This window comes from Setaria viridis, chromosome 3 (assembly GCF_005286985.2).
Source record: "Setaria viridis chromosome 3, Setaria_viridis_v4.0, whole genome shotgun sequence".
Taxonomy (NCBI): Eukaryota; Viridiplantae; Streptophyta; class Magnoliopsida; order Poales; family Poaceae; genus Setaria; species Setaria viridis.
Genome location: NC_048265.2, coordinates 26,166,985 through 26,189,097, shown reverse-complemented (window position 1 = coordinate 26,189,097; position 22,113 = coordinate 26,166,985). Strand labels below are relative to the sequence as shown.

The following is a 22,113-nucleotide window of genomic DNA, read 5'->3' as shown; positions in this document are numbered from 1 at the left end:
AAATCAGTCGGGAGTAAAGCTCCCGATCCTTAGTTTCGGGTCTTTCACCCGAGCCTAAAGATAAACCTTTAATGTTGGTTGGTAATACCTAAGGAGTTTTGCAAAAAAAAATATTAGAAATTCCTGGGAGGCGGAGAAGGTCGCTAGCTAAAGCCATCCCTTCCCTACACGCCATAGCTTCCAATATCTCCGGCTCAGTAGTCCCACTTGGGAACCTCATAAATCTCGATTTTCCCAACCGGGACAAATCAGTCGGGAGTAAAGCTCCCGATCCTTAGTTTCGGGTCTTTCACCCGAGCCTAAAGATAAACCTTTAATGTTGGTTGGTAATACCTAAGGAGTTTTGCAAAAAAAAATATTAGAAATTCCTGGGAGGCTCCCACACACGCCCCAAGTCATATGATTTTTCACGCGAAATATGCGCGTGCGTAGGATTCGAACCCGCAACCTTTTGTCTCATGCATAGCTTCCTTACCATCTCACCTACACAGCACATCTGACTAAGTAGGGGATGCTATCCTTTTGTACTCACCCATGGGGGATCCTTTAGTTCCGGTTGATGTTACAACCCCGGACTAAAGCCTGAGGGGCTTTAGTACCGTTTGGTAAAGATGACCTTTTAGTCCCGGTTGGTGTTACAAACTGTCCTGGTTGGTGTTACCAACCGGGACTAAAGGGTCCCCCACAAGTTACGAAATTTAGATCTGGGACTAAAGCCTTTTTAATCCCGGGTCAAAAATGATCGAGATTTTTATTGAGGATGGAAGGTCGTTTCTCTGTTAGTGTAACAAACTACCTGTCGAATTGCGCTCCACTGCGGCTACTGATCCGCTATTTGAGTTTTTTGAGACAGCTGCGTCCACGTTTAACATGACCATCCCTGTTGGAGGCGGGATCCAACTTGGGGCAATTGCAATTTTGCCTTTCTTCACCGCTGGTGGTGGGTTGCTCACGGTCAGGTCAGCAATGAACCTCTCCACGAAGCTTATGGGTAGACAACGGGCTCTGATAAAAGAATTCTCATGAATCGCCTTCCTCCTTGCAAACCAGATTGCCCCTAATGTCACCACCACCCGTGTCAGATCCTCTTGCGACAGGGTAGATATCAGCGCCGATAACCAACCCCTCGCTCTTGAACCATTCACAAATGCTCCACAATTTCTTCTCTCTCTAAGGCCCATATGCATTTGGCCATATTGCATTCCAGCAACGCATGCTTCCAAGAATCCGATATGATTGGGCTCCAATGGGCCGTTAGATGCTTGATGAGCACACAACAAGGCCGAAGGGATATTTTTTTAATTTTTTAATTTTGCAAAAATATATATCCAAACAAAAAATTGTAAATCTATACTAGCCATTTGAAATGGCTATAGCCATCTCAATTGGCAGTATGTCTTTCACTGCCAATTGATTTGGCGGTGTGTTTCTTCTCTGCATAATTATTTTAAAAAATTGTAACTTTTCATATGAGCTCGGATGGAGACAAATTTTATATGAAAATTGAAGATATCAACAAGATCTACAACTTTGACAACTTTGTCGTTCAAAAAGTTTTTATTTTAAGCCATCCTCATGCCTAAATAATCAATATAATATTCACATCTAAAGTTTTGAATTTTAGATCTGATGTTGTATCGATTATTTCGGCATCAAGATGATTTTATATCAAAAAAATTTTAAACTAAAAAGTTGTAGATGTGGTCGAGATCTATAATTTTCACATAAAAGATGTTTCCATTCGTCTTCATATCAAAAAGTTGTAATTTTTTTTTCAAGATGCGTTACGTAGGTAGGGGAACATACCGCTAATTCAATTGGTGGTAAGGTAATTAGCGTTAAGGTGGCTGAAAAGGATATTCCATCAATTCATATGGTTATAGCCATTTCAAATGACTATATAAATATAAATCTATAATTTTTTTATTTAGACATATATTTTTGCAAAACACTAAAATAAAAAATATAAAAATAAAAAATCCTGAAAGACGGACTTGTGCTGCCCATGGTGTGCTTAATCGAGTGCGAGCTATGTTTAATTTTCTTTTGATTTTTTCCATTTCCTTTTTTTCTTGTAACTTCATAACATTTAAAGTGTCTTCCCTTCGATTTTTTACTTCCATGGGTTTTTTCCAACATTTGTTAGAAAAAGGATATACTCATATGATGAATGGATTAGAAAATATTTTTTAATAATATAAAAGTTCCAGACCTTTCTAGACATCAATCGAAGAGCTACTAGTCTTCAGCAACACGCTATTGACTCTCATGATACATCTATACACCTCACCATCATGAACTAAGGCGATGTTTGGATACACCCCACTAAAAGTTTAGCACCTGTCACATCGGATGTTTGATGTTAATTAGGAGTATTAAACGTAGACTAATTACAAAACTAATTGCACAGATGGAGTCTAATTCGCGATACGAATCTATTAAGCCTAATTAATCCATGATTTGATAATGTGGTGCTACTGTAACCATTTGCTAATGACAGATTAATTAGACTTAATAGATTCGTCTCGCGAATTAGCATAGGGTTCTACAATTAGTTTTATAATTAGCTCATGTTTAGTTCTACTAATTAGCATTCGAACATCCGATGTGACACTACTCAATCTTAGCACCTAGTATCCAAACACCCCTAAGAGTCGTGTTTGTTTACCGTACTTTGATTAACTCCGTGACCACGTACCTCCATTTAGCTGTAAAAATAGTCACGCGTGAGTATGATGCATACCTCAGTTGGAACATGTTTATACCACACCAAAAACTTCAAATCGTTTCGCCAATCATCATTTGCTTCTCAAATCGAGAGAGATCAAGACACACCTCCATTTGACCTCTCACCGTGTTTGAAAATCCTGCATTCCTAACATACCTTGAGATGAAAGGTGGAGAGGAAGTCAAAGGAGGGCCGTTACACTTTCGGGTTCCATGTTAAGTGCTTTTTAAACTTTTTTATTCTTTTCATTTAGCATGATTGTGACACTCTTGTTGGTATTTTCACTTCTTGTTTCTATATTACGCCCGGGGGGCGGGGGTGTGGTTAAGTCACCCACCCACCCAAAAACAATGGAGCCCTCTTGACTCCTCCATTTTTAAGGAGAAAGGAGAAGAAGAAGAGGGAGGAGGAAGAAGAGCGCCCGGGCCATGACTGGCTCCGTCACTGGTGACACTGGAGTGACGACTGATGCAAGTGAGATGGGCGTCGGTGCAGATTCACGAGTTACCAACGGTCCAACACATGCCAAGACCGAGGAGGTGGTCTGCTGCTGGATCATGTGGCGAAAATAGCTCGACGAAAAAAAAAATATCAGAAACATCTTTTAATAAGACTGCGGTTGGTGAGCTATCACATCAGCAGTCCTGTAGCCTGTCGGGATTTTTCCTTTGGTGATACCGCACTGGCCAGAGAGCACTCGCATCTGAAGGCAAGCCGGGCCGCCGGCCGCCGCCGCCTAACCCCCTCGGCCCCTCGGCCACCAGCCAACCACGCTGCCGCCGGTCAGATTCCCCGACGACAAGGAGTCAAGGACGCTGATGCCGTCGCTCAAATTCAATCCGGCTCAGAGGATGCCACCGAAGCCCAGGGGTGCCCAGACTTTCCCAGCTCTGTTCTGTCAAGTGATGGTAGGTTTTCTCCGGATTCGTGTTCTCTTCTCCATTTCCTTTCGATTTCTTCTGATTCGTCTTATATCCTGCAGCAGATGATGCATACGGGACTGTAACTGCTTCGACATCCCGGGCAAATAAAGGAATATATCCAATTTTCCGAGGAAGAAGGGGATCTGACCTGCGTAGCTGTCTGTGTTCCGAAGAAGAAGGGCGCTGCCAAGTGCCAAGCAAGCAGCCATGGCATCCAACGATGAGCAACGGCCACTACACCTTCTCTTCTTCCCGTTTGTCGCGCCGGGCCACCTCATCCCGGTGGCCGACATGGCCGCCCTCTTCGCCCCTCGCGGCGTCAAGTGCAGCATCCTCGCCACTCCCGTCAACGCCGCGGTGATCCGCTCCGCCGTTGACCGAGCCAACGACGCCTTCCGCAGCGCCGGCGCCCCGGCGATCGACCTCTCCACCATCCCCTTCCCCGACGTCGGGCTGCCGCCGGGCGTCGAGAGCGTCGTGGGCCTCTCCTCGGAGGCCGACAGGTACATGTTGTTGGAAGCGATCAAGCGGCTCCGGGAGCCCTTCGGCCGGTTCCTGGCCGACCACCGCCCCGACGCCGCCGTGGCCGATAGCTTCTATCCGTGGGCTGCGGACGCTGCCGCCGAGCACGGCGTCCCGCGGCTGTCTTTCCTCGGGAGCAGCATGTTCGGCCGCGCCTGCCACGACTCCCTGCTGCGCAACAACCCGCTGGAGGAGCTCGATCCGGACGACACCGACGCCGTCGTATCCCTGCCGGGGCTGCCGCACCGCGTCGCGCTGAGGAAGGGCCAGATGATGGACCCGAGGAAGAACGAGCTGGAGTGGGAGTTCGACAAGCTCGTGAACGCCGCCGACCGGAGGAGCTACGGCGAGCTCTTCAACAGCTTCGCCGAGCTAGAGCCGGGCTACGCCGAGCACTACCGCACGACGCTGGGCCGCCGAGTGTGGCTGGTAGGCCCGCTCGCGCACGCCAGGAAGGACTCGGCGGCGAGTGGCGGCGCCGGCGGGCTCGCGCCTGAGGCGGAAAGGTGCCTTCGGTGGCTCGACGGGAAGCCGGACGGCTCGGTCGTGTACGTCTCGTTCGGTACACTGGCGCGTGTCACGGCGGCGGAGCTGCGGGAGGCGGCGCGCGGCCTGCAGCAATCCGGAAGGAATTTTTTTTGGGTCATGAGTGAATCGGACACGGAGGGATCACAATGGATGCCCGAAGGCTTCGCCGAACTCATAGATACCGAAGAGCGCGGCATCATCTTCCGGGGTTGGGCTCCACAGATGCTCATCCTCAACCACTCCGCGGTCGGTGGGTTCGTGACACACTGCGGGTGGAACTCGGTGCTCGAGGCCGTGAGCGCAGGCGTGCCGCTGGTGACGTGGCCTCGACACGCTGACCAGTTCTACAACGAGATGCTCATCTTGGATGTGCTCAGGATAGGAGTTGGTGTCGGTGCAGGGTGCTACGCGTCGAAGCTGGACGTCCGTGGTGAGGTAATCAGTGGCGAGAAGATCGCGGAAAGCATTAACAAAGTGATGGGTGATGACGAGGAGGCCAGGATGATAAGGAAGAAGGCTATAGAGCTATGTGGGAAGGCCAGGAGCGCAACAGAGAAGGGCGGCTCTTCGTACAACGATGTCGAACAGTTGATTAAGGAGTTGATGGCTCGTCGGAGCTCTGTAGATGTTTGAGAACTAATCTGGTGCTCAGTTGGCTTGTTTTGAGTTGATGCAGGCGCGGGAAGTTTGACGTTTTACGTATGACCTCATAGGAACTTTTTTCACGTTTTTCGATAATCTATAATTGTTTGTAATATGGAATGTTTGTAATTGTGGGAGCCTATTGTAGATGGAATGATATTCTTTGCGGTAATAACTGCTATAGTAGAGAGTACAATACTTATGCATCTGTTTCAGGCTGTCCGCACTCATCATACTCTATTTCCTTACTTAAAAGAAATTGAACCTGCAAAATTTACCAATTATAAATTGGGTGACGGAGGGATCGTACCATTCGAGCCTTTTTTCAGACTCTAAAAGGAATATTCCATCCTAGTCATCGAGATTTTTTTTCTCTATATCAATTTCTCCTACGCCCGTGTTACTCTATATGTCATCCTCTATACTAACTACCACATTTTTATTCCCCTCCCCCCTCTCTCTCTCCCTCCCCCATTTCCCTGACGCCTCGCCTCCTGAGCCTCCTCCCTGCCGGCCCCCTCCTCCTCCTCCTCCTCCCCGCCGGCCTCCAGGGCCTCCTCCCAGCCGACCCGCCCTCCCCCTCCTCCCCGCCGGCCGGCTCCTCCTCCTCCCCACTGGCCGGCTCCTCCTCTAGCGGCGGATGGGACCTTGTGGCGGATCCAGCGGCGGCAGCCATCAGCGGCGGCGACAGCGGTCCAGCTCGGAGCGGAGGCGCGAGGGGCGGTTGTTGGGGCTGGCGGCCTCGGGAGGTGGGTAACGGGCGTCCCGGGCGTCCGCTAGGAGTAGCGGACCGCCGGCCGTCCGCTTGCGTAGCGGAAGCCTCCCAGTACCACGGTGCAGCGTTTTTTCCACTATCGCTGTACTGAAGGATGGCTTACAGGGTCCCGGTGCGGACAGCATGAGCTGCTGGCTGTTGCTTTGAATTATGGCCAATTATGTGATAGCACTTGACGACAGGTTCTTGAGGCTCTGTTCTTACAAGTAGCTTCATGAATTGTTCATCAAACATTGGACGGTCACGAGGATAATATAAAATGCAAAAGCTACCGGTCTACCGGTGCATTTTACCGTCAAAAGAAAACATACCATCGATGACACTACCGGCGCCAACTGCTGAAGGAAGATGCATGGGAAGTAGGTGGAATTATATACAGACGTTAGAACAACTGAAATCTTGCAGTTCCCTGGAGGAAGGGAGCATCTAAACATGAATCTTCTAGTCGGGTAAAGAGTAGAGCTTTCGACTGCACTTGGGAAAATTTGGCTTAATAACTGAAATCAGTAGTGAGCATTAAGCCACCAAAGTCCAACTAGCAAAATGACAGATTGTCGCTGTGGATCTGAAGCACAGTTTGTTCGATTAGCAAAGTAACAACATAAGATCTTCCTGCCGTGTTCCTCAGAAAAGGAAAAGAAACGAACGACATTCTTTTTTTTTCCTCTTCCTCTATATAAATACAACTAGAATTTTTTTTTGGCGTGTATACATGCTTGGATGAAATGTTCTTGAGGTGTACCAAGGAACCGGTCTCAGCCACAACATAACGAACCTGCGTGCTCACGGTCTCAGCCACAACATAAACCAACCTCCCACATTGCATTGAGTGAGCTGTCGCCTGTCGCGCCAGTAGGCTCTAGTCCTCAGAGTAGAGACTAGACTGATAGCGTCTTGAAAGCCGGAAAGGGACCAAAATCCTCAACTATCCGTTCAACGCTGCAGACAAGCTCTGTTCTGTGAAGTCTGAAGCTCCATAGAGCTGGTACGTATTCTGATCCGTGTCCTCTTTCATTTGTCTATTTTGATTTCTTCTGAGTTGTGTCTTACAGCACAGATCCATACAAGACAGTAATAGTTTTGAAACACTGGGCGAGGTAGGGAATATATCCATTTTAATTGGTCGCCCAAGGTGTAAGGTCTGACCTGTGTTTCTACAGAAGGACCAAGGCAAGCAGCCATGGCAGCCAACGATCAGCAGCCACTACATATTCTCTTCTTTCCGCAAGTTGCGGCCGGTCACCTCATTCCGGTGGCCGACATGGCCAACCTCTTCTCCTCTCGCGGCGTCAAGTGCACCATCCTCACCACTCCTAAGAACGCTGCGGTTATCCGCCTAGCTGTCGACCAAGCAGCCAACGGGGCCAGCGGCGGCACCGGCTTTCCGGCGATCGACATCTCCACCGTCCCCTTCCCCGACGTCGGACTCCCACCGAGCTTCGAGAGCATTGCTGACCTTACCTCGCAGGCCGACAAAGGCAAGCTGGTAGACGCGCTCCATCGGCTATGCGAGCCCTTGGACCGATTCCTGGCCGAGCACCGTCCCGACGCCGTCGTGGTCGACAGCTTTCTCGTGATACCGCCGCCAAGCACAACGTCCCGCGGCTGGCTTTCAACGGCTCCAGCATGTTCGCCCGGGCCTCCAACGACTCCTTGCTGCGCAACAACCCATTGGAGCTCGCTCCGGATGACCCCGACGCCGGCGTGTCCCTGCCAGGGCTGCCTCACCGTGTCGCGCTGAGGCGGAGCCAAATGATGGACCCGAGGACGAACGAGCTGGAGTGGAACTACTACCAGCGCGTGAATGTCGCGGACCAGAGGAGTTACGGCGAGATCTTCAACAGCTTCGCCGAGCTGGAGCTGGAGACCGGAGTATGTCGAGCACTACCGCACAACGCTCGGCCGCCGGGTGTGGCTCATGGGCCCGCTCGCCCACGCCAGCAAGGACTAGGCGGCGAGGGCCGGCGCCGGTGGGCTCGCGCCTGAGGCGGAGAGGTGCCTGCGGTGGCTCGACGAGAAGCCTGAAGGTTCAGTCGTGTACGTCTCTTTCGGAACACTGACCCATTTCACGGTGGCGGAACTGCGGGAGGTGGCGCGCGCGGCCTGCAGCAATCCGAAAGAAATTTTCTGTGGGTTATTATGAGTGGATCAGAAACGGATGCATTGCAGTGGATGCCCGGAGGCTTCACTGACCTGATTGCGCTGCCGGAGAGCAGGGACTCATTTTCAGGGGCTGGGCTCTGCAGAGGCTCATCCTCGACCACTCCGCCATCGGTGGGTTTGTGACGCATTGTGGGTGGATCTCGGTGCTGGAGGCCGTCAGTGCAGGCGTGCCGCTGGTGACGTGGCCTCGGTACGCTGACCAGTTTTCAATGCGAAGCTCGTCTTGGAGGTGCTCAAGATAGGGGTTGGTGTTGGTTCCAGGGTCTACGCATCGAAGCTAGAGGTCCGTGGCGAGGTGATTAGCGGCGAGAAGATCGCAGAAGCCATTGATGGAGTCATGGGTTGTTGGGCTGTGTATGTGTGTGGAGGCCCAAGGGCCCATGTATTGTGTATATACATATGAAACTAGCAGGGAATAGAACGTGAGAGTTCTAGATTTTTCGCCATACTTCATGGTGTCAGAGCCGATGGTAGCGATTCAGGCGGAGACCACGGGATGGTGCTGGCGGCAGTGATCGTCGCCATCGCAAGCATCGATTTGGCAACAGAGTGCTGAAATCGAAGCAGCAAGGTCGTGCCAGCCGCCGGCGTGTTCGTGCAGCTCGAGCAGAGGCTTCACGTGGTGGTGCTTCAGCAAGATTGCGGCAGAGAGAAGGGAGCGCTTGCTGGCCGTGGCCAGGAAGGTGATTTCCAGGCGGATTCAGAAGAGGAAAGCGTGGATCTGTGCTGGGAGCAGGGGAGTTCACGGTTTGTGGAGGAGCAGCAGCAGTACTGCAACTGGAGGTAATCCCGAGCAGATTTTGTGCTTTTGTGTTTCAGGGAGGATACAAGTGAGCAGTTGTGTGTGTAATACTCTGAGGGAGAAAGCAATCTGTTCCTAGCTTCAGCTTTCTAGTGGCAAGTAGGGGTGAGTGCTGAGCTGATTGGAAGAAGCAAGGAAGGGCCATTAGACTGCTGGTCTGCGTGCAAAGAGAAGCTGCAAAACAGAAAGGAATTGATGCAATGTGCTGCTTGCTGCTAGTGCCTTGTGCGCATTGGTACTGTTCTTGTGAGCTGCTTGAAGGAGACAGTCACAGAGGAGAGTGGGAAGCTGCCTAGATCAGAATTGTTCGTGTGCTATTCTGAAGCTCAGAGTGAAGCAACAGACTTAGAACTGAAATTGCCTGCATAGGAGGTGACTTCTGTGAAGGACAGTGTTGTGCTGCTACTTACAGAAGGAGGTGTGCTATTCTGGTTGGTAAGAATAAAATGGGGGAAACTCAAGGGACTGAACAAATTCTTGAGAAATTGGACAGATTAGAGAAATTGGTCAGCTTGCTCATTGTGCGGACCCAGGAGAAATTTAGAAAAGGCACAAAAGGTGGAAGTGATGTCAAATGACATCAAGCTGGAAGGTATTTATGGTAAAGCACTTTCATGCACGCGAATCCCTCACTCTGAATGGATATTGGATTCTGGAGCTTCCAGACATGTCACAGGTGCTCAAAGTCAGTTTTTGACATATATGCCTGTTCCCGTCGCATCGGATATTTGGATGCATCGGATATTTGGATGCTAATTAGGAGTATTAAACATAGGTTAATTATAAGACTAATTATACAGATGGAGTGTAATTTGCGAGACGAATCTATTAAGCCTAATTAGTTTATGATTTGACAATGTGGTGCTACAGTAACCATTTGCTAATGATGGATTAATGAGGCTTAATAGATTCATCTCGCGAATTAACACAGGATTCTGCAATTAGTTTTATAATTAGCTCATGTTTAGTTCTTCTAATTAGTATCCGAACATCCGATGTGACACTGTTAAAGTTTAGCACCTCATATCCAAACACCCCGTATAAACCGTATCCATCCACACGTAAGGAGACCATCCAAACTGCTGATGGGACATGTCAACCCATCAAAGGTATTGGTACGGTTCATTGCATGCCATCAATTAAGGGCCTGTTTGGATACCACATCATAAACTTTAGAAGTTCACTTTTAGGTCACTTTTAGGATTTGTGCATCCAAACTGGTGTCATAAAAGTGTATTCATAAACTTTAGGGGTGCTGTTTTCATTAGGAGGATAAAACCATCATAAACTTTCATTTTTCTCATAAAAGTGGTCCCCAACCCAACCTTTACCCCCACCTCTCCCCTTCTCTCTCCACGGACGCCCTTCTCTCGCACCCTATCCTCCCCCGCTCTTCTCCCGCACTGCCCATCTGTGCCTCCTCCTCCTCCCGCACAGCGCATCTGCGCCGCCTCCTCCTCCCTCCGCCGCCTCCTCCTTCCTCCGCCGCCGCCTCCTCCTCCCTCCGCCGCCGCCTCCTCCTGCCTCCGCCGTCCCCGTACATCTTCCGCCGCCGCCATCCCCTTCCGGGGCCAGATCTACGCTGCCGCCCTCTCCTCCCTTGGCCGCCGCCTCCTACACTCGCCGCCTCCTACACTCGCCGCCTCGTCCACCTTTTCCCGCCGCCATCTCATCCGGCCGTCGCCTCCTCCGGTCGCCGCCGCCTCCTTCCCATTTGGCCGCCGCGTCCTCCCCATTTGGCCGCCGCGTAGTCTCCATTTCCCCGCCTCCTCCAGATTTCGCCGCCGCCTCCTTCCCTCGGCGCCTCGTCCCTATTTTCCCGACACCTCCTCCCCAGTTCCCCGCCGCGTCCTCCCCATTTCCTAATGGCGGGCAACGTTGACGACGGATTGGAGGATTTGTTCCCCCAGCCCGATCCACAAATTCCCCCCGCCAAATCGATTTTTTCTCTCAGTCCGAGTCTTCCAGTGCCCCCCGTCACGGCTTGGAGAACTTGGACCTCAACTCCCAGGCTGAGGAGTACGCAGATCTGAGCATATACTCAGAGTACCTTCGGGGAGATGAGGTTCCCCGGGGCCGCGGTAGCCGTACTCTTGGCTTACCTGCGGCTCGACGTGGTGGTGGGGGCAGCAAAGGGGCCGGCGGGAGCAGAGCGGCTGGCGCGAGCAGAGGGGCCGGCGGCAGCAGAGGGGCCGGCGGCAGCAGAGGTGCCGGCGACACCACAGGACTTGGCGGTAGCAAGGTGGCCGGATGCAGTCAAGGTGCAGACGGCAGCAGGATGGCGAGCGGCAGCAGGGGGTCTGGTAGCAGAGGTGGAGTAGGCCGTGCAAGATCTTTGTTTGGCGGTGGTGGTTCTGGCAGTGCAAGTCGTGGAAGAGGCCGTCGAGGTGGTGCTCGTGGTGGACGAAGTTCAGGCCCTCCAGAAGATGCTTTTGATGCATATGAACACAATGTTGTTGATGATGCAGCTGTCGAAGTTGTGTTTCCTACCTCAAAGGTAAAATCTGTGACTTTATAGTATGAATTTAGGGTCCATTTAGAATTAAGTTGTTCTGAAATTGAGAATGAAATTAGCTGTGGAAGTTGATAGTATGACTTAGCTGTTGAAGTTGTTGTGTAATTTTAAGGAATGGATTAAATTGTGACATATGCATGACAGAGCTTCATGCATTAGTGGCTAGATGAATTAGTGGCTAGATGAATTAGTGGCTTCAGGAACCTGTGACTTATTCCCATTGTGACATGCTGAAATTGTTAAATGTGCATGTGTGAGTTCCTGAAAATGTTGCTTGTTGAATTAGTGGCTTCATGTATTATGTCTAGGTAAATTCATTACATTGTTCCTGAGTCAGTGTCATGTATTTGTTGATTGTTTTTTGTGTGTTGCCTGGAAATTCACTGTTGTTTATCCAATAGATTAAAAATGACAAAGCACAGTGGACAGAAAGGAATACTGGACTATTCTGTGATTTGTCAGTTGAGCAAATTAGAGAAGGAAACTGTCCCAAAGGCAACATGTCCACTAGAGGGCTGAAGATAATTCAGGAAAAGTACTACATGGCTACTGGTTTGAAGCATGACTTTCAGCAGTTTAGGAATATAAGAGATCAGTTGAAAAGGTTGTATACTTTTGGAAAGGCCTACAGAGCCAGTCAGGTCTAGGTAGACATGTTGATGGGACAGTGCAAGCTCCAAATTGGTGGTGGAAATTACACACAGAGGTGAGACATAATTTTTGTACTAACCCTTTAATTTCCAGGATGTAGTGCTCCTGAATTAGAATGACATGTCACTTGCAGAAACATCCTGATTTGAGGAAGTTGCAGCATGGTGCTCCAGAGTACTTAGATCAGTTGCAAGAAATGTTTCATGAAACTGCAGTTGATGGAAGCACATCATACATTCCAGAAGTGGAGGAGGAGGAAGAAGAAGAAGATGGTGAAGATGATGACATTGGAGACCCTTCGGTTGGTGGAGAGGACTGTGATGGTGAACCTGCCTCTTTCTATGATAGCCCTATCAGCTCAAACACCAGGAAGAGGTCCAATGCAAGCACCAAATCAACTGCTACTAGCCCTCCAAAAAAATCTAGAAGCCCAATGATCACTGCAGTGACAAATTACTTCAACAGGCAAGCAGAGAAGGATGATGTGACCCATAGTATTTTCAGGAATGTTGGTGCATCAATTGCCAAATTCGCTGAAGATAAGAGGCATAAGATGAACACCAATCCAGTGGCAGATGAAGTTAAGAGATGCCAATAATTAGCAGTAGAATGTGGTGCAAGGAAGGATAGTGCTGAAATGTTTGCTTGTTGGGACATATGCAAGGATAAATTCAATAGAGAATTCTTCATCAACCTTGATGATGCAGAGGCTAGGATGGCTTTCTTGAAAAGATGGTGCAAGATGTTGAACTTAGATTAGAATTTAGTAGTAGATATTTGTGGTTGTTTGAACCTTGAATTGTTGGTTTCAGTACTAATGTTATTTCGGCTGTTAGAACTTGAATAAGTGCCTATTTGAAGTTGTGATCATGTGACATGTTTAAATTTGTGGTTGTTTCTATATGTGGCTGTTTGAGTACTGGAGTATTTCAGTTTGTGAACAAGTTTGATTTCAATTTGTGAACATGGCTCGGCTGCAGTACTAATGTGACCTTGATGATGCAGAGACTAATGTATGCCTGTTTTTTTAATGGTGAATTAGGATGATGGTGAAGGAGATTCTGACGATGAATTCATTAATATGGCATGCAAGTTCATGGAGCTGGAAATCATACGTCGAAAGAGGAATCGAGAGATTATGGAGTCCTCAATAATGCTTGGTATGTACTATGACACTTACTATCACAAAGGGCCACCTAGAGTACCTACTGTACCGGGCATAAAATGGGTGCAAGAGACACTATCAAATCCAACCTCATGCTACAACATGTTTAGGATGTCTTGCACTTTATTTCACCAACTTCATGACCTGTTGGTTGAGTCTTATGGATTGAGGGGAACTAGAAGAATGTCAACGATGGAGGCTTTAGCTATGTTCTTATGGATAAATGGTGCACCCCAGTCACTAAGACAAGTTGCGGATCGGTTTGTAAGGTCATTGGAAACAATAAGCCGCACATTTGATTTGGTTTTGTCATGTGTTATTAGGCTAGCTGTAGATATAATTAGGCCAAAGGACCCTGGGTTTACAACAATTCACCAGAGGTTGAGGAACCCTAGGTATGCTCCATATTTCAACAATTCCATAGGAGCTATAGATGGGACTCATGTACCAGTTGTGGTGCCAAGTAATAAGGTGGTGCAGCATATGGGCAGACATGGATACCCTACACAGAACGTGCTTGCCATTTGTGATTTCGACATGAGATTCACATTTGTTGTTAGTGGATGGCCTGGATCAGTTCATGATATGAGAGTATTCACTGATGCCGTAAATAAATATACTGACAAGTATCCACACCCTCCTCCAGGTACATTTTTTCTCAATAATATTTTAAAAATAAATTATATGCCAAAATTGCTAACCATATTCTCTTTTGTATTTGTAGGGAAGTTTTATCTAGTAGACTCTGGATATCCTAACCGCCCGGGGTATCTTGCACCATACAAAGGTACGAAGTACCACCTTCCTGAGTTCCGGAGTGGCCCAAATCCGAGAGGTATGAAGGAGACTTTTAATTACGCGCATTCATCACTTAGAAATGTTATTGAGAGGTCGTTCGGAGTTTTGAAGATGAAATGGAGGATTTTATTGGGAATACCAAGTTTTCCAATTGAAAAGCAAAGCAAAATAATAGTAGCATGTATGGCACTTCACAATTTCATTAGGGAGAACGATCATGCGGATAGGGCCTTTGATATGTGTGATCGTGATGAAAATTTTGTTCCTTTCACCGAAGAATCAAGCATTGAAGGACATGAGGGAAATACCGAAGAGACAGACGGAGATCAAAATATGAACAAATTTCGTGATAGTATAGCTAATGGTTTGTTCAATAGATTGTAGAGGTTTTGTATTTTTGAGTTGTAATGACAATGACGATGGACTGTGCTTACTGTTTTTGGACATTGCACTACGTTTTTTTTAACAAAGGCGGCAGCAAAGGTCCGGCAAAACAAAAAAAGTGGCGAAAAAAAAAACAGCAACACCACTCTGCGCCAGAGGCAGAAGGCCAGAAGAATGCTCGCTCCCTGGCGCCAGAAGAACTCGCTCGCGCCAAAAAACCAGAGTGCATGAGCCGGTAGTTGCTCCTTTAATTAGGGGTACAATGGTCATTTTCCCTCTAACATCCTAAAAATTATGAGTCCATCCAAACACCCCACTCCTAAATTTTAGGACTAGCAATTATGGGCTCCTAAACTTTATGAGTCTCCTAAAGTTTATGAGGTGGTAGCTAAACAGGCCCTAAGCCCTTGTTTAGTTCACCCCCAACTCCCAACTTTGGCACTATGCAAAAAGAAGATTCCCCATCACATCAAACTTGCGTTTCATGTATGGACTACTAAATGTAGATGAAATTAAAAATTAATTGCACAGTTTTGTTATACTTTGCAAGACGAATCTTTTGAGCCTAATTAGTCAATGTTTGGATAATAATTCACAAATACAAACGAAACGCTACAGTGTGCTACAGTGCCGGCACAGTAGTTTTGGCACTCCCAATTTTGACAACTAAACAAGGCCTAATTTGACATGTTCCGTCCTTTCCTGTAAATTTGTTATCATTGAGTGCTCTAGTTGATCAAATAGATTGCTTGAGTTTCATTTGATTGAGAGCATTACATTATTTAAGAAAGAAGAACAGGAAAAAAAAATTGGAATTGGTATTAGGCATGGCGGATTGTGGTACCTTGATCGGAACGAGGATGGTAAATTTGTAGATGCTGCTTTGGTAGCAGGTATGAATGAAGATGAAGCAAGAGTGATGCTTCAGCATTGTCGGTTAGGCCACTTATCATTTGACGCTATGGCCAAAGTTTTTCCAGAGATGATGAGTAAGATAGATAGGAGGAAACTTGTATGTGATGCATGTGATTACGGAAAGCATAGAAGAGCAACATATGTCAGCAGAGGACTTAGGAGTATGTCTCCTTTTATGCTCTGATGTGTGGACTTGCCCAATTACCTCAGTTAGTGGAATGAAGTACTTACCTTTATTGACTGCTATTCATGTGTGATTTGGATATACCTCGTGAAACACAAGAGTGAAGTGCTTAAATGTTTTTAGGATTTTTCTCACTTATCAGGAATCAATTTGATGGTAAAGTTAAGGTACTAAGGACAGAGTGTTGTATATATATCTATGGGCTCACCAGAAGGTTTGGACAGTTCTAAATATGGGGCTGAACATTAAGACGTATCTGATATGGAGATTATGGCACAGGACAGCGTAGTCTACGTGGCAAGATAAGAACTAGTCCAGGATTAGGAAAAATTCTCTTAGTAATAGGAGTAGAATTCGTTTAGTCAAATCCGACTAGTTTTCTTGTAAACAACCGACCTGTAATCCTGCCCCCGGTAATATAAGGTGAGATAGGGACCCTGTAACCCTGTAACCCTGCCCTCGTCAATATAAGGTGAGGCAGGGACCCTTCCAAAGTAATTCAATCCTATCAACACACAGGATATAAGGTATTACGCCATTTCGCGGTCCGAACCTGTCTAAATCGTGTGTCAGCGTTTACCTTTGAGTTTCTGATCTCGACGAGCTCCACTAACTAAAACACTACCTCGGGTATCCCCCTCGGTAGGTTGCCGGGACACCGACAGCTGCGCGCGCTAGGTAGGAGCCTCGTTGAGAATCCACTGGCGAACTCGATGGCATAAGTCATCATCAAGCCAATCGTCGCGTTTGAAGCAGGCGCGACATTCGCCTTCGGCTCCTGAGCTTTCATCGCAGACGGCGCTGAAAATTTTCACCGTCACATTGCATCGACCTCGGAGAAGAAGCAACTAACTATGAAGCTCTAGTGTCAAGCTCCGGAGGATCTCGTCGAGAATTTCGATAAATTTTCAATTTCTGACTTAGTCCGAGGTTGGGGGGATGAGTACGAATACAACTCAACTTCTCCCGCCAGATTGGCTTTCACGAGCCGGTGCATAAGCCATCATGAAAATTAGACTACCACCTGAGTCGATTCCCGTTCGGCCTCCACAACGCGTCCACTGTTTATCAAGTGGTCCTATCCAGATCACAATCCGATACGGATACAATCGAGGACTTCGACTACTACTCGGATCCGGACGAGAAAACCCCTTTATCAGGTCCGCAGCAGGGCTTGATGATCACATCAACTCCCCAAGAAAGATTCGTCTACTGGCCTAACATGAAACCACATACTCTCGCCAAGGATGACGATTCATGCCTCATCACCTACTTCGACACCCTCCCATACCAGGAGGGAACTCCTTTGTCGCCCATCTATGAAGAGGACGGCGCCACGGAGGTCAGGACCTCGAGTTTAGGAAGCTACTCTTCGCTCTCATTACTGGACAAGAGGGTAAAGAAGAAAAGCAACATGACAGAGACCCGCGACACGAGCGTCATCCTGGTGACGTCTCATAGGATGAGCTCACTGCCAACATTGTCGGAGAAGAGACGAGCAAGAGTAGAGCACCGCCGTTGCCTTGCAGCAGACTTACCAATCTAGAACCTGGATAGCGCCTTTGAAACAGTTAAAATGCATCATCATAGTACTCCCCTGGCTACCGTCGTGTCTATTGATCTCATCACCCTCGCGATGCCTCAGAACAAGTATACAAGACAGTTAGCTTAACTGGCGGAATTTGCTTACAAAAAACTTGATCAGCAGAATCCAATACAGTCAGTTCAACGTTCCCCAACCCAGAGTAGTCAACATGGCAGCAGCCATAGAGGCCTTCCGTCCAGACTAAGTCAACTTGGAGCTGCCAGACCAAGCAAAGCTAGAGCAGAGGGTAGTCGGGCAGGACCCTCGGGAGGCCATGGCCACCGTGGGGCTAACCCAGAACCCGAGCGCCTAGCAGAAAACCTCCGCAACACGATCAACACCAGCGGCGATGCCCATACCATCATCGATGGACGACGCTGTGAGCGTGGGCAAGAAGTCGAGTATCCAGGAGATGATTCTGACGGGTTCCCCACCTTCTCAAGATGTGTGAGGAGGATAATTCTCCGTGAAAATTCAAACTTCCGTGTATCACCAAGTACAATTGCAAGTAGGACTGAGTCCAATGGCTACGGTGCTACTTGCTGTCAGTACAAGCAGCTGGGGGAAACGACGACACCAAAGTCATCTACTTCCCCATCTGCATGGAGGCGGGGCCACTCACATGGCTTGAATCATTGGATAAGAATTCCATCGACTCGTGGAAAGACCTCAAGGTAGCGTTCACCAATAACTACGCAGGGGCAATGCAACGTGCTAGAAATAAGATCAACTTTTCTCAAGTTAAATAACAAGAAGGCGAGACTCTACGGAGCTACTAACATTGCTTCTTTGACAAGATCATCACAATCATCGACATACGGAGCGCAACGTTATAGACTGTGAACGGCCTCTACGACCGTTGGATTTTCCAAGACTTCGGCAGAAGATGCCCCGCGGATGTTAAATCTCTCAAGATCATGGTACAGATGTGGGCAGATGAAAAAGATAGGGAGATCAAAAGGTTCGAGTCCAATCGCAACAAGGGTCAGAACAACAACAACAATCAGAACAATGGCCAACGCAACGACAAAAACCACAACGATCGCCCTAACAATGACAACCGAAATAACTACTCGGGAGGTCATAACTGCAAGTGAAAGCCAGAAAATACTGTCGCAGCAATGTCACAGCCATCCAAGAAAGGTGGCGGCAAGAATCAAGACAGGTCCTCGGTCAACGAGTTCCTGAAGAAACAGTCCACATGGCACCCATACCACAAGCACTCTATGATAGATTGTTTCAGTCTACGCAGAGTCATGAAGGACCTGCCAGAACCATCTGGTAGCAAACACAAGAGCAAGTCTAAGGAAGACGAAGATGATGGTGACAATGGCAAGTTCCGGAACCAATCCAACACCATCAACGTCATCTTCAGTGGAACATCGAGTACTGCTACTAAGTGGTCCCAGAAGCTTGCCCATTGAGAGATAATGTCCATTGAACCTGTGACACCAACGTTCCTTAAATGGTCCGAAGTGCCAATCACCTTCTCTAGGAACGACCAATGGACTAGTTTCTCAGACCCAGGATGGTATCCCCTCGTCCTGGACCCAGTTGTTGCTGGTTCCAGACTCATTAAAGTACTCATTGATGGTGGTAGTAGTTTCAACGTACTATTCGCCAACACACTGAAGAAGATGGAACTCGACATCACCAATATGCTTACCCCAACGAATTCTTCGTTCTATGGGATCGTTCCAAGCAACGCAGCTGTACTCCTCGTACATGTGATTTTGCCAGTTACCTTTGGGACTAAAGAACACTACCGAACAAAGGAGTACATCTGGTTCGAGGTAGCAGACTTCAAAAGATCATATCATGCCATCCTCGGAAGACCAGCATTAGCCAAATTCATGGCCATCGAGCAGTACGTGTACTTAGTACTCAAGACGTCGGGACCCAAGGGAGTACTCTTCTTGCGCGGAGACTTGAAGATGTCGTACAACTGTGACACATAAGCCGTGGAGCTAGCAGCAACTACACAAGTACCAAATTCAATGATGCAAGTTTTCATTGCATCCAAGAAGTTGTCCCCGTCAGAACTCGAGATACCAGAAAAGAAGTCAGGGGCAATCAAGGCCAAGCCAACAAGTGAAGTAGACATCAAAGTAATTGACCTTTAAACTGGTGATAGCTCCAAGACAGCCCTGATTGGCATAGGGCTGGATCCTAAATAGGAAAGTGCGCTCATCAGCTTCCTACAGGCCAATCGAGACATCTTCATATGGAAATCAGTGGACATGCCGGGGGTGCCCAGGGAGCTGATCGAGCACTCGTGAATCCAAAAGCTACACCTTGAAGGCAATGTCTATGATGATTCACCCAAGGCAGAAGGGAAGCCATCTAGAAAGAGCTGGCCAAACTACTCGCGGTAAGTTTCATGAAAGAATTCTATCATCCAGAGTGGCTCGATAATCCCGTCTTGGTGCGAAAGAAAAGTAACAATGAGTGGAGGATGTGCATCGACTACACAGATCTCAACAAACACTATCCAAAGGATCCCTTCGGGCTTCCTAGGATTGATCAAGTCATTGACTCCATAGCTGGATGTGCCCTACTATGTTTCCTCGATTGCTACTCAGGGTACGATAGCTCTCAAGGAAAAAGACCAAATCAAGATCGCGTTCATCACCGCATACGGAGCTTTCTGCTACACAACAATATCTTTCGGATTGAAGAACGCAGGCGCTACTTATCAATGGGCAATCCAGGAGTGCTTCAAGAAGTAGCTTCACCGCAACGTGGAAGCGTACGTGGATGACGTGATCGTAAAGACCAGAAATCCCATCGACCTGATTAAGGATTTAGAAGAAACTTTTGCAAGTTTGCGAGAGTTCCGATGGAAGCTCAACCTGACAAAATATGTCTTCAGCGTACCCTCCGGGAAACTACTCGGATTCATCATCAGTCACTAAGGAATGGCAGCCCTTAACAGATTTATCTCAAGACTTGGAGAACTTGGCCAACCCTTCTTCAAACTACTCGAGCGGCAAGATAAATTTCAGTGGACTGAGGAGGCAGATCAAGCCCTGCACCAATTAATGGACTTCCTATCAAAGCTACCGGTCCTCAGGCGCCAAACATCAATGAAGACTTGATGCTTTACATTGCCGTGACTACTAATATCATCAGTACGGCGATCATACGGCGATCATGGTTGAACGACCAGAGCCAGGCCATGTATACGAAGTACAGAGGCCTGTTTACTTCGTCAGTAAGGTGCTGCCAGATTCCAAGACTAGATATCCGCCAGTCTAGAAGCTGCTGTATACGATACTACTCACCTCACGCAAGTTATGACACTACTTCCAGGAGCACAACATTTTTGTCGTCACTGACTTCCTCCTGGGAGAAATTTTCCACAATCCGGATGCAACATGAAGAATATCTAAGTGGGCGGAAGAACTCGGAGCATTGTCCCTGGAATTCAAGTCGAGGACTACAATCAAGTCCCAGGCCCTAGTTAATTTCATGGCAGAATGGCGGGAGAATCAACTATCAACACCAGCAAAGCGTCCAGAGTATTGGGTCATGTATTTCGACGGATCACTCAAGCTCGAGGATGTTGGTGTAGGAGTACTCTTGATATCTCCTAAAGGTGAATAACTCAAATACGTCTTGCAAATTTAGGAAGTATCCAACAATGAAGCTGGATATGAAGCGCTTCTGCACGGGCTCCGTCTGGCTATCTCGGTAGGAATCAAGCAATTGTTGGTCTACGACGACTCATTGGTGGTGATCAATCAAGTCAATGAAGAGTGGGATCACCACAAGGAGAATATGGATGCATATTGCTTAGAAGGATGCAAGCTAGAGAACAAATTTTCCGATCTGGAGTTCCACCATGTAGTTTACGACAACAACGTAGCCGCGGACGTCCTATCCAAGCTCAGATCTACTCGTGCTCAAGTTCCAGTAGGGGTTTTTGTCCATGAGCTACACAAGCCATCCATAACGGAGCCAGCACCATCAACAACCACTGATCGAGGTCCTACCGCACCAGATCGGGAGGTCATGATGATCGACGTAGACTGGAGAGTACCCTGCATCGACTACATCAAAGAACACAAGTTATCTCTAGATAAGACAGAAGCAGAGCAATTCTAACAAGGCAGCAAGGACTATGTTCTAGTCAGAGAAAAGGTTTACAGAAGAGGCGCATCATCAGGAGTACACATGAAGTGCGTCGCAGGAAGACGACAAAGACATACTGGAGGAAATCTACAAAGGCATTTGCGGCAACCACGTGTCCTCATGGGCAAAGCTTCCAGAGTAGGGTTCTATTGGCCTACAACTCTAGCTAACACCGAGGAACTAGTCCGCCAATGCCAAGGATGCCAATTCTTCACCAAACAATAGCACATCCATGCCTACAAGCTGATCACCATACCACCTTCTTAGCCCTTCGCATGCTGGGGCCTTAACATGATTGGCCCACTACCCATAGAGCCTAGAGGATTCAATCGAGTATTGGTGGCAATCAACAAGTTAACCAAATGGATTGAGGTGAAGCCAATAACTTGCCCCAAGGCAGATAGAGTACTCGGCTTCCTCGATGAAATTGTCCATTGCTATGGCTTCCCCAATCGCATTATCACAGACCTGGGCTCCAACTTCAACAATCACGAGTTCTGGGAATACTACAAGAATAGTGGGATCGAAGTCCGGTATGTCTCTGTCGCTCATCCGCGGGCCAATGGCCAGGTTGAGTATGCCAATGGGATTGTATTGGAAGCTCTCAAGAAAAGGCTACATGATATTGGAAACACAAAAGGGGGCAAGTGGCTTAAAGAACTACCCAATGTCCTCTGGGGGCTCCGTACCTAGCCATGC

At 47.9% G+C, this 22,113-nt stretch overlaps 2 protein-coding genes and 1 pseudogene across 3 annotated transcripts; all 3 read left to right on the top strand.

The window, feature by feature from the left end:
- Positions 1 to 3,197: 3,197 nt before the first annotated feature.
- LOC117850281 (scopoletin glucosyltransferase) lies at positions 3,198 to 5,551 on the top strand. 2 transcript variants are annotated; one of them, XM_034732102.2, is made up of 2 exons: positions 3,198 to 3,636; positions 3,714 to 5,551. In XM_034732102.2, the coding sequence occupies exon 2, from the start codon at positions 3,859 to 3,861 to the stop codon at positions 5,332 to 5,334; it is 1,476 nt and encodes a 491-aa protein (XP_034587993.1). In that variant the 5' UTR covers positions 3,198 to 3,636; positions 3,714 to 3,858; the 3' UTR covers positions 5,335 to 5,551. The 2 variants fall into 2 exon arrangements, with proteins under 2 accessions (XP_034587993.1, XP_034587991.1); XM_034732100.2 differs by having other exon boundaries at positions 3,711 to 5,551.
- Positions 5,552 to 6,936: 1,385 nt separating this feature from the next.
- On the top strand, positions 6,937 to 14,645 carry LOC117847709 (protein ALP1-like). Its single transcript, XM_072292825.1, has 3 exons — positions 6,937 to 7,103; positions 13,292 to 14,060; positions 14,139 to 14,645. The coding sequence occupies exons 2-3, from the start codon at positions 13,331 to 13,333 to the stop codon at positions 14,594 to 14,596; spliced, it is 1,188 nt and encodes a 395-aa protein (XP_072148926.1). The 5' UTR covers positions 6,937 to 7,103; positions 13,292 to 13,330; the 3' UTR covers positions 14,597 to 14,645.
- LOC117847710 (scopoletin glucosyltransferase-like) lies at positions 6,976 to 10,463 on the top strand (annotated as a pseudogene).
- Positions 14,646 to 22,113: the final 7,468 nt, after the last annotated feature.

What these genes read in the sequence shown, in the direction of transcription:
- LOC117850281 (XM_034732102.2), top strand. Translation starts at nt 3,859, where the DNA reads ATGGCATCCAACGATGAGCAACGGCCACTACACCTTCTCTTCTTCCCG.
- LOC117847709 (XM_072292825.1), top strand. Translation starts at nt 13,331, where the DNA reads ATGGCATGCAAGTTCATGGAGCTGGAAATCATACGTCGAAAGAGGAAT. An exon ending in GTATCCACACCCTCCTCCAG is followed by an intron (nt 14,061 to 14,138) that starts GTACATTTTTTC and finishes TTGTATTTGTAG; the next exon opens with GGAAGTTTTATCTAGTAGAC.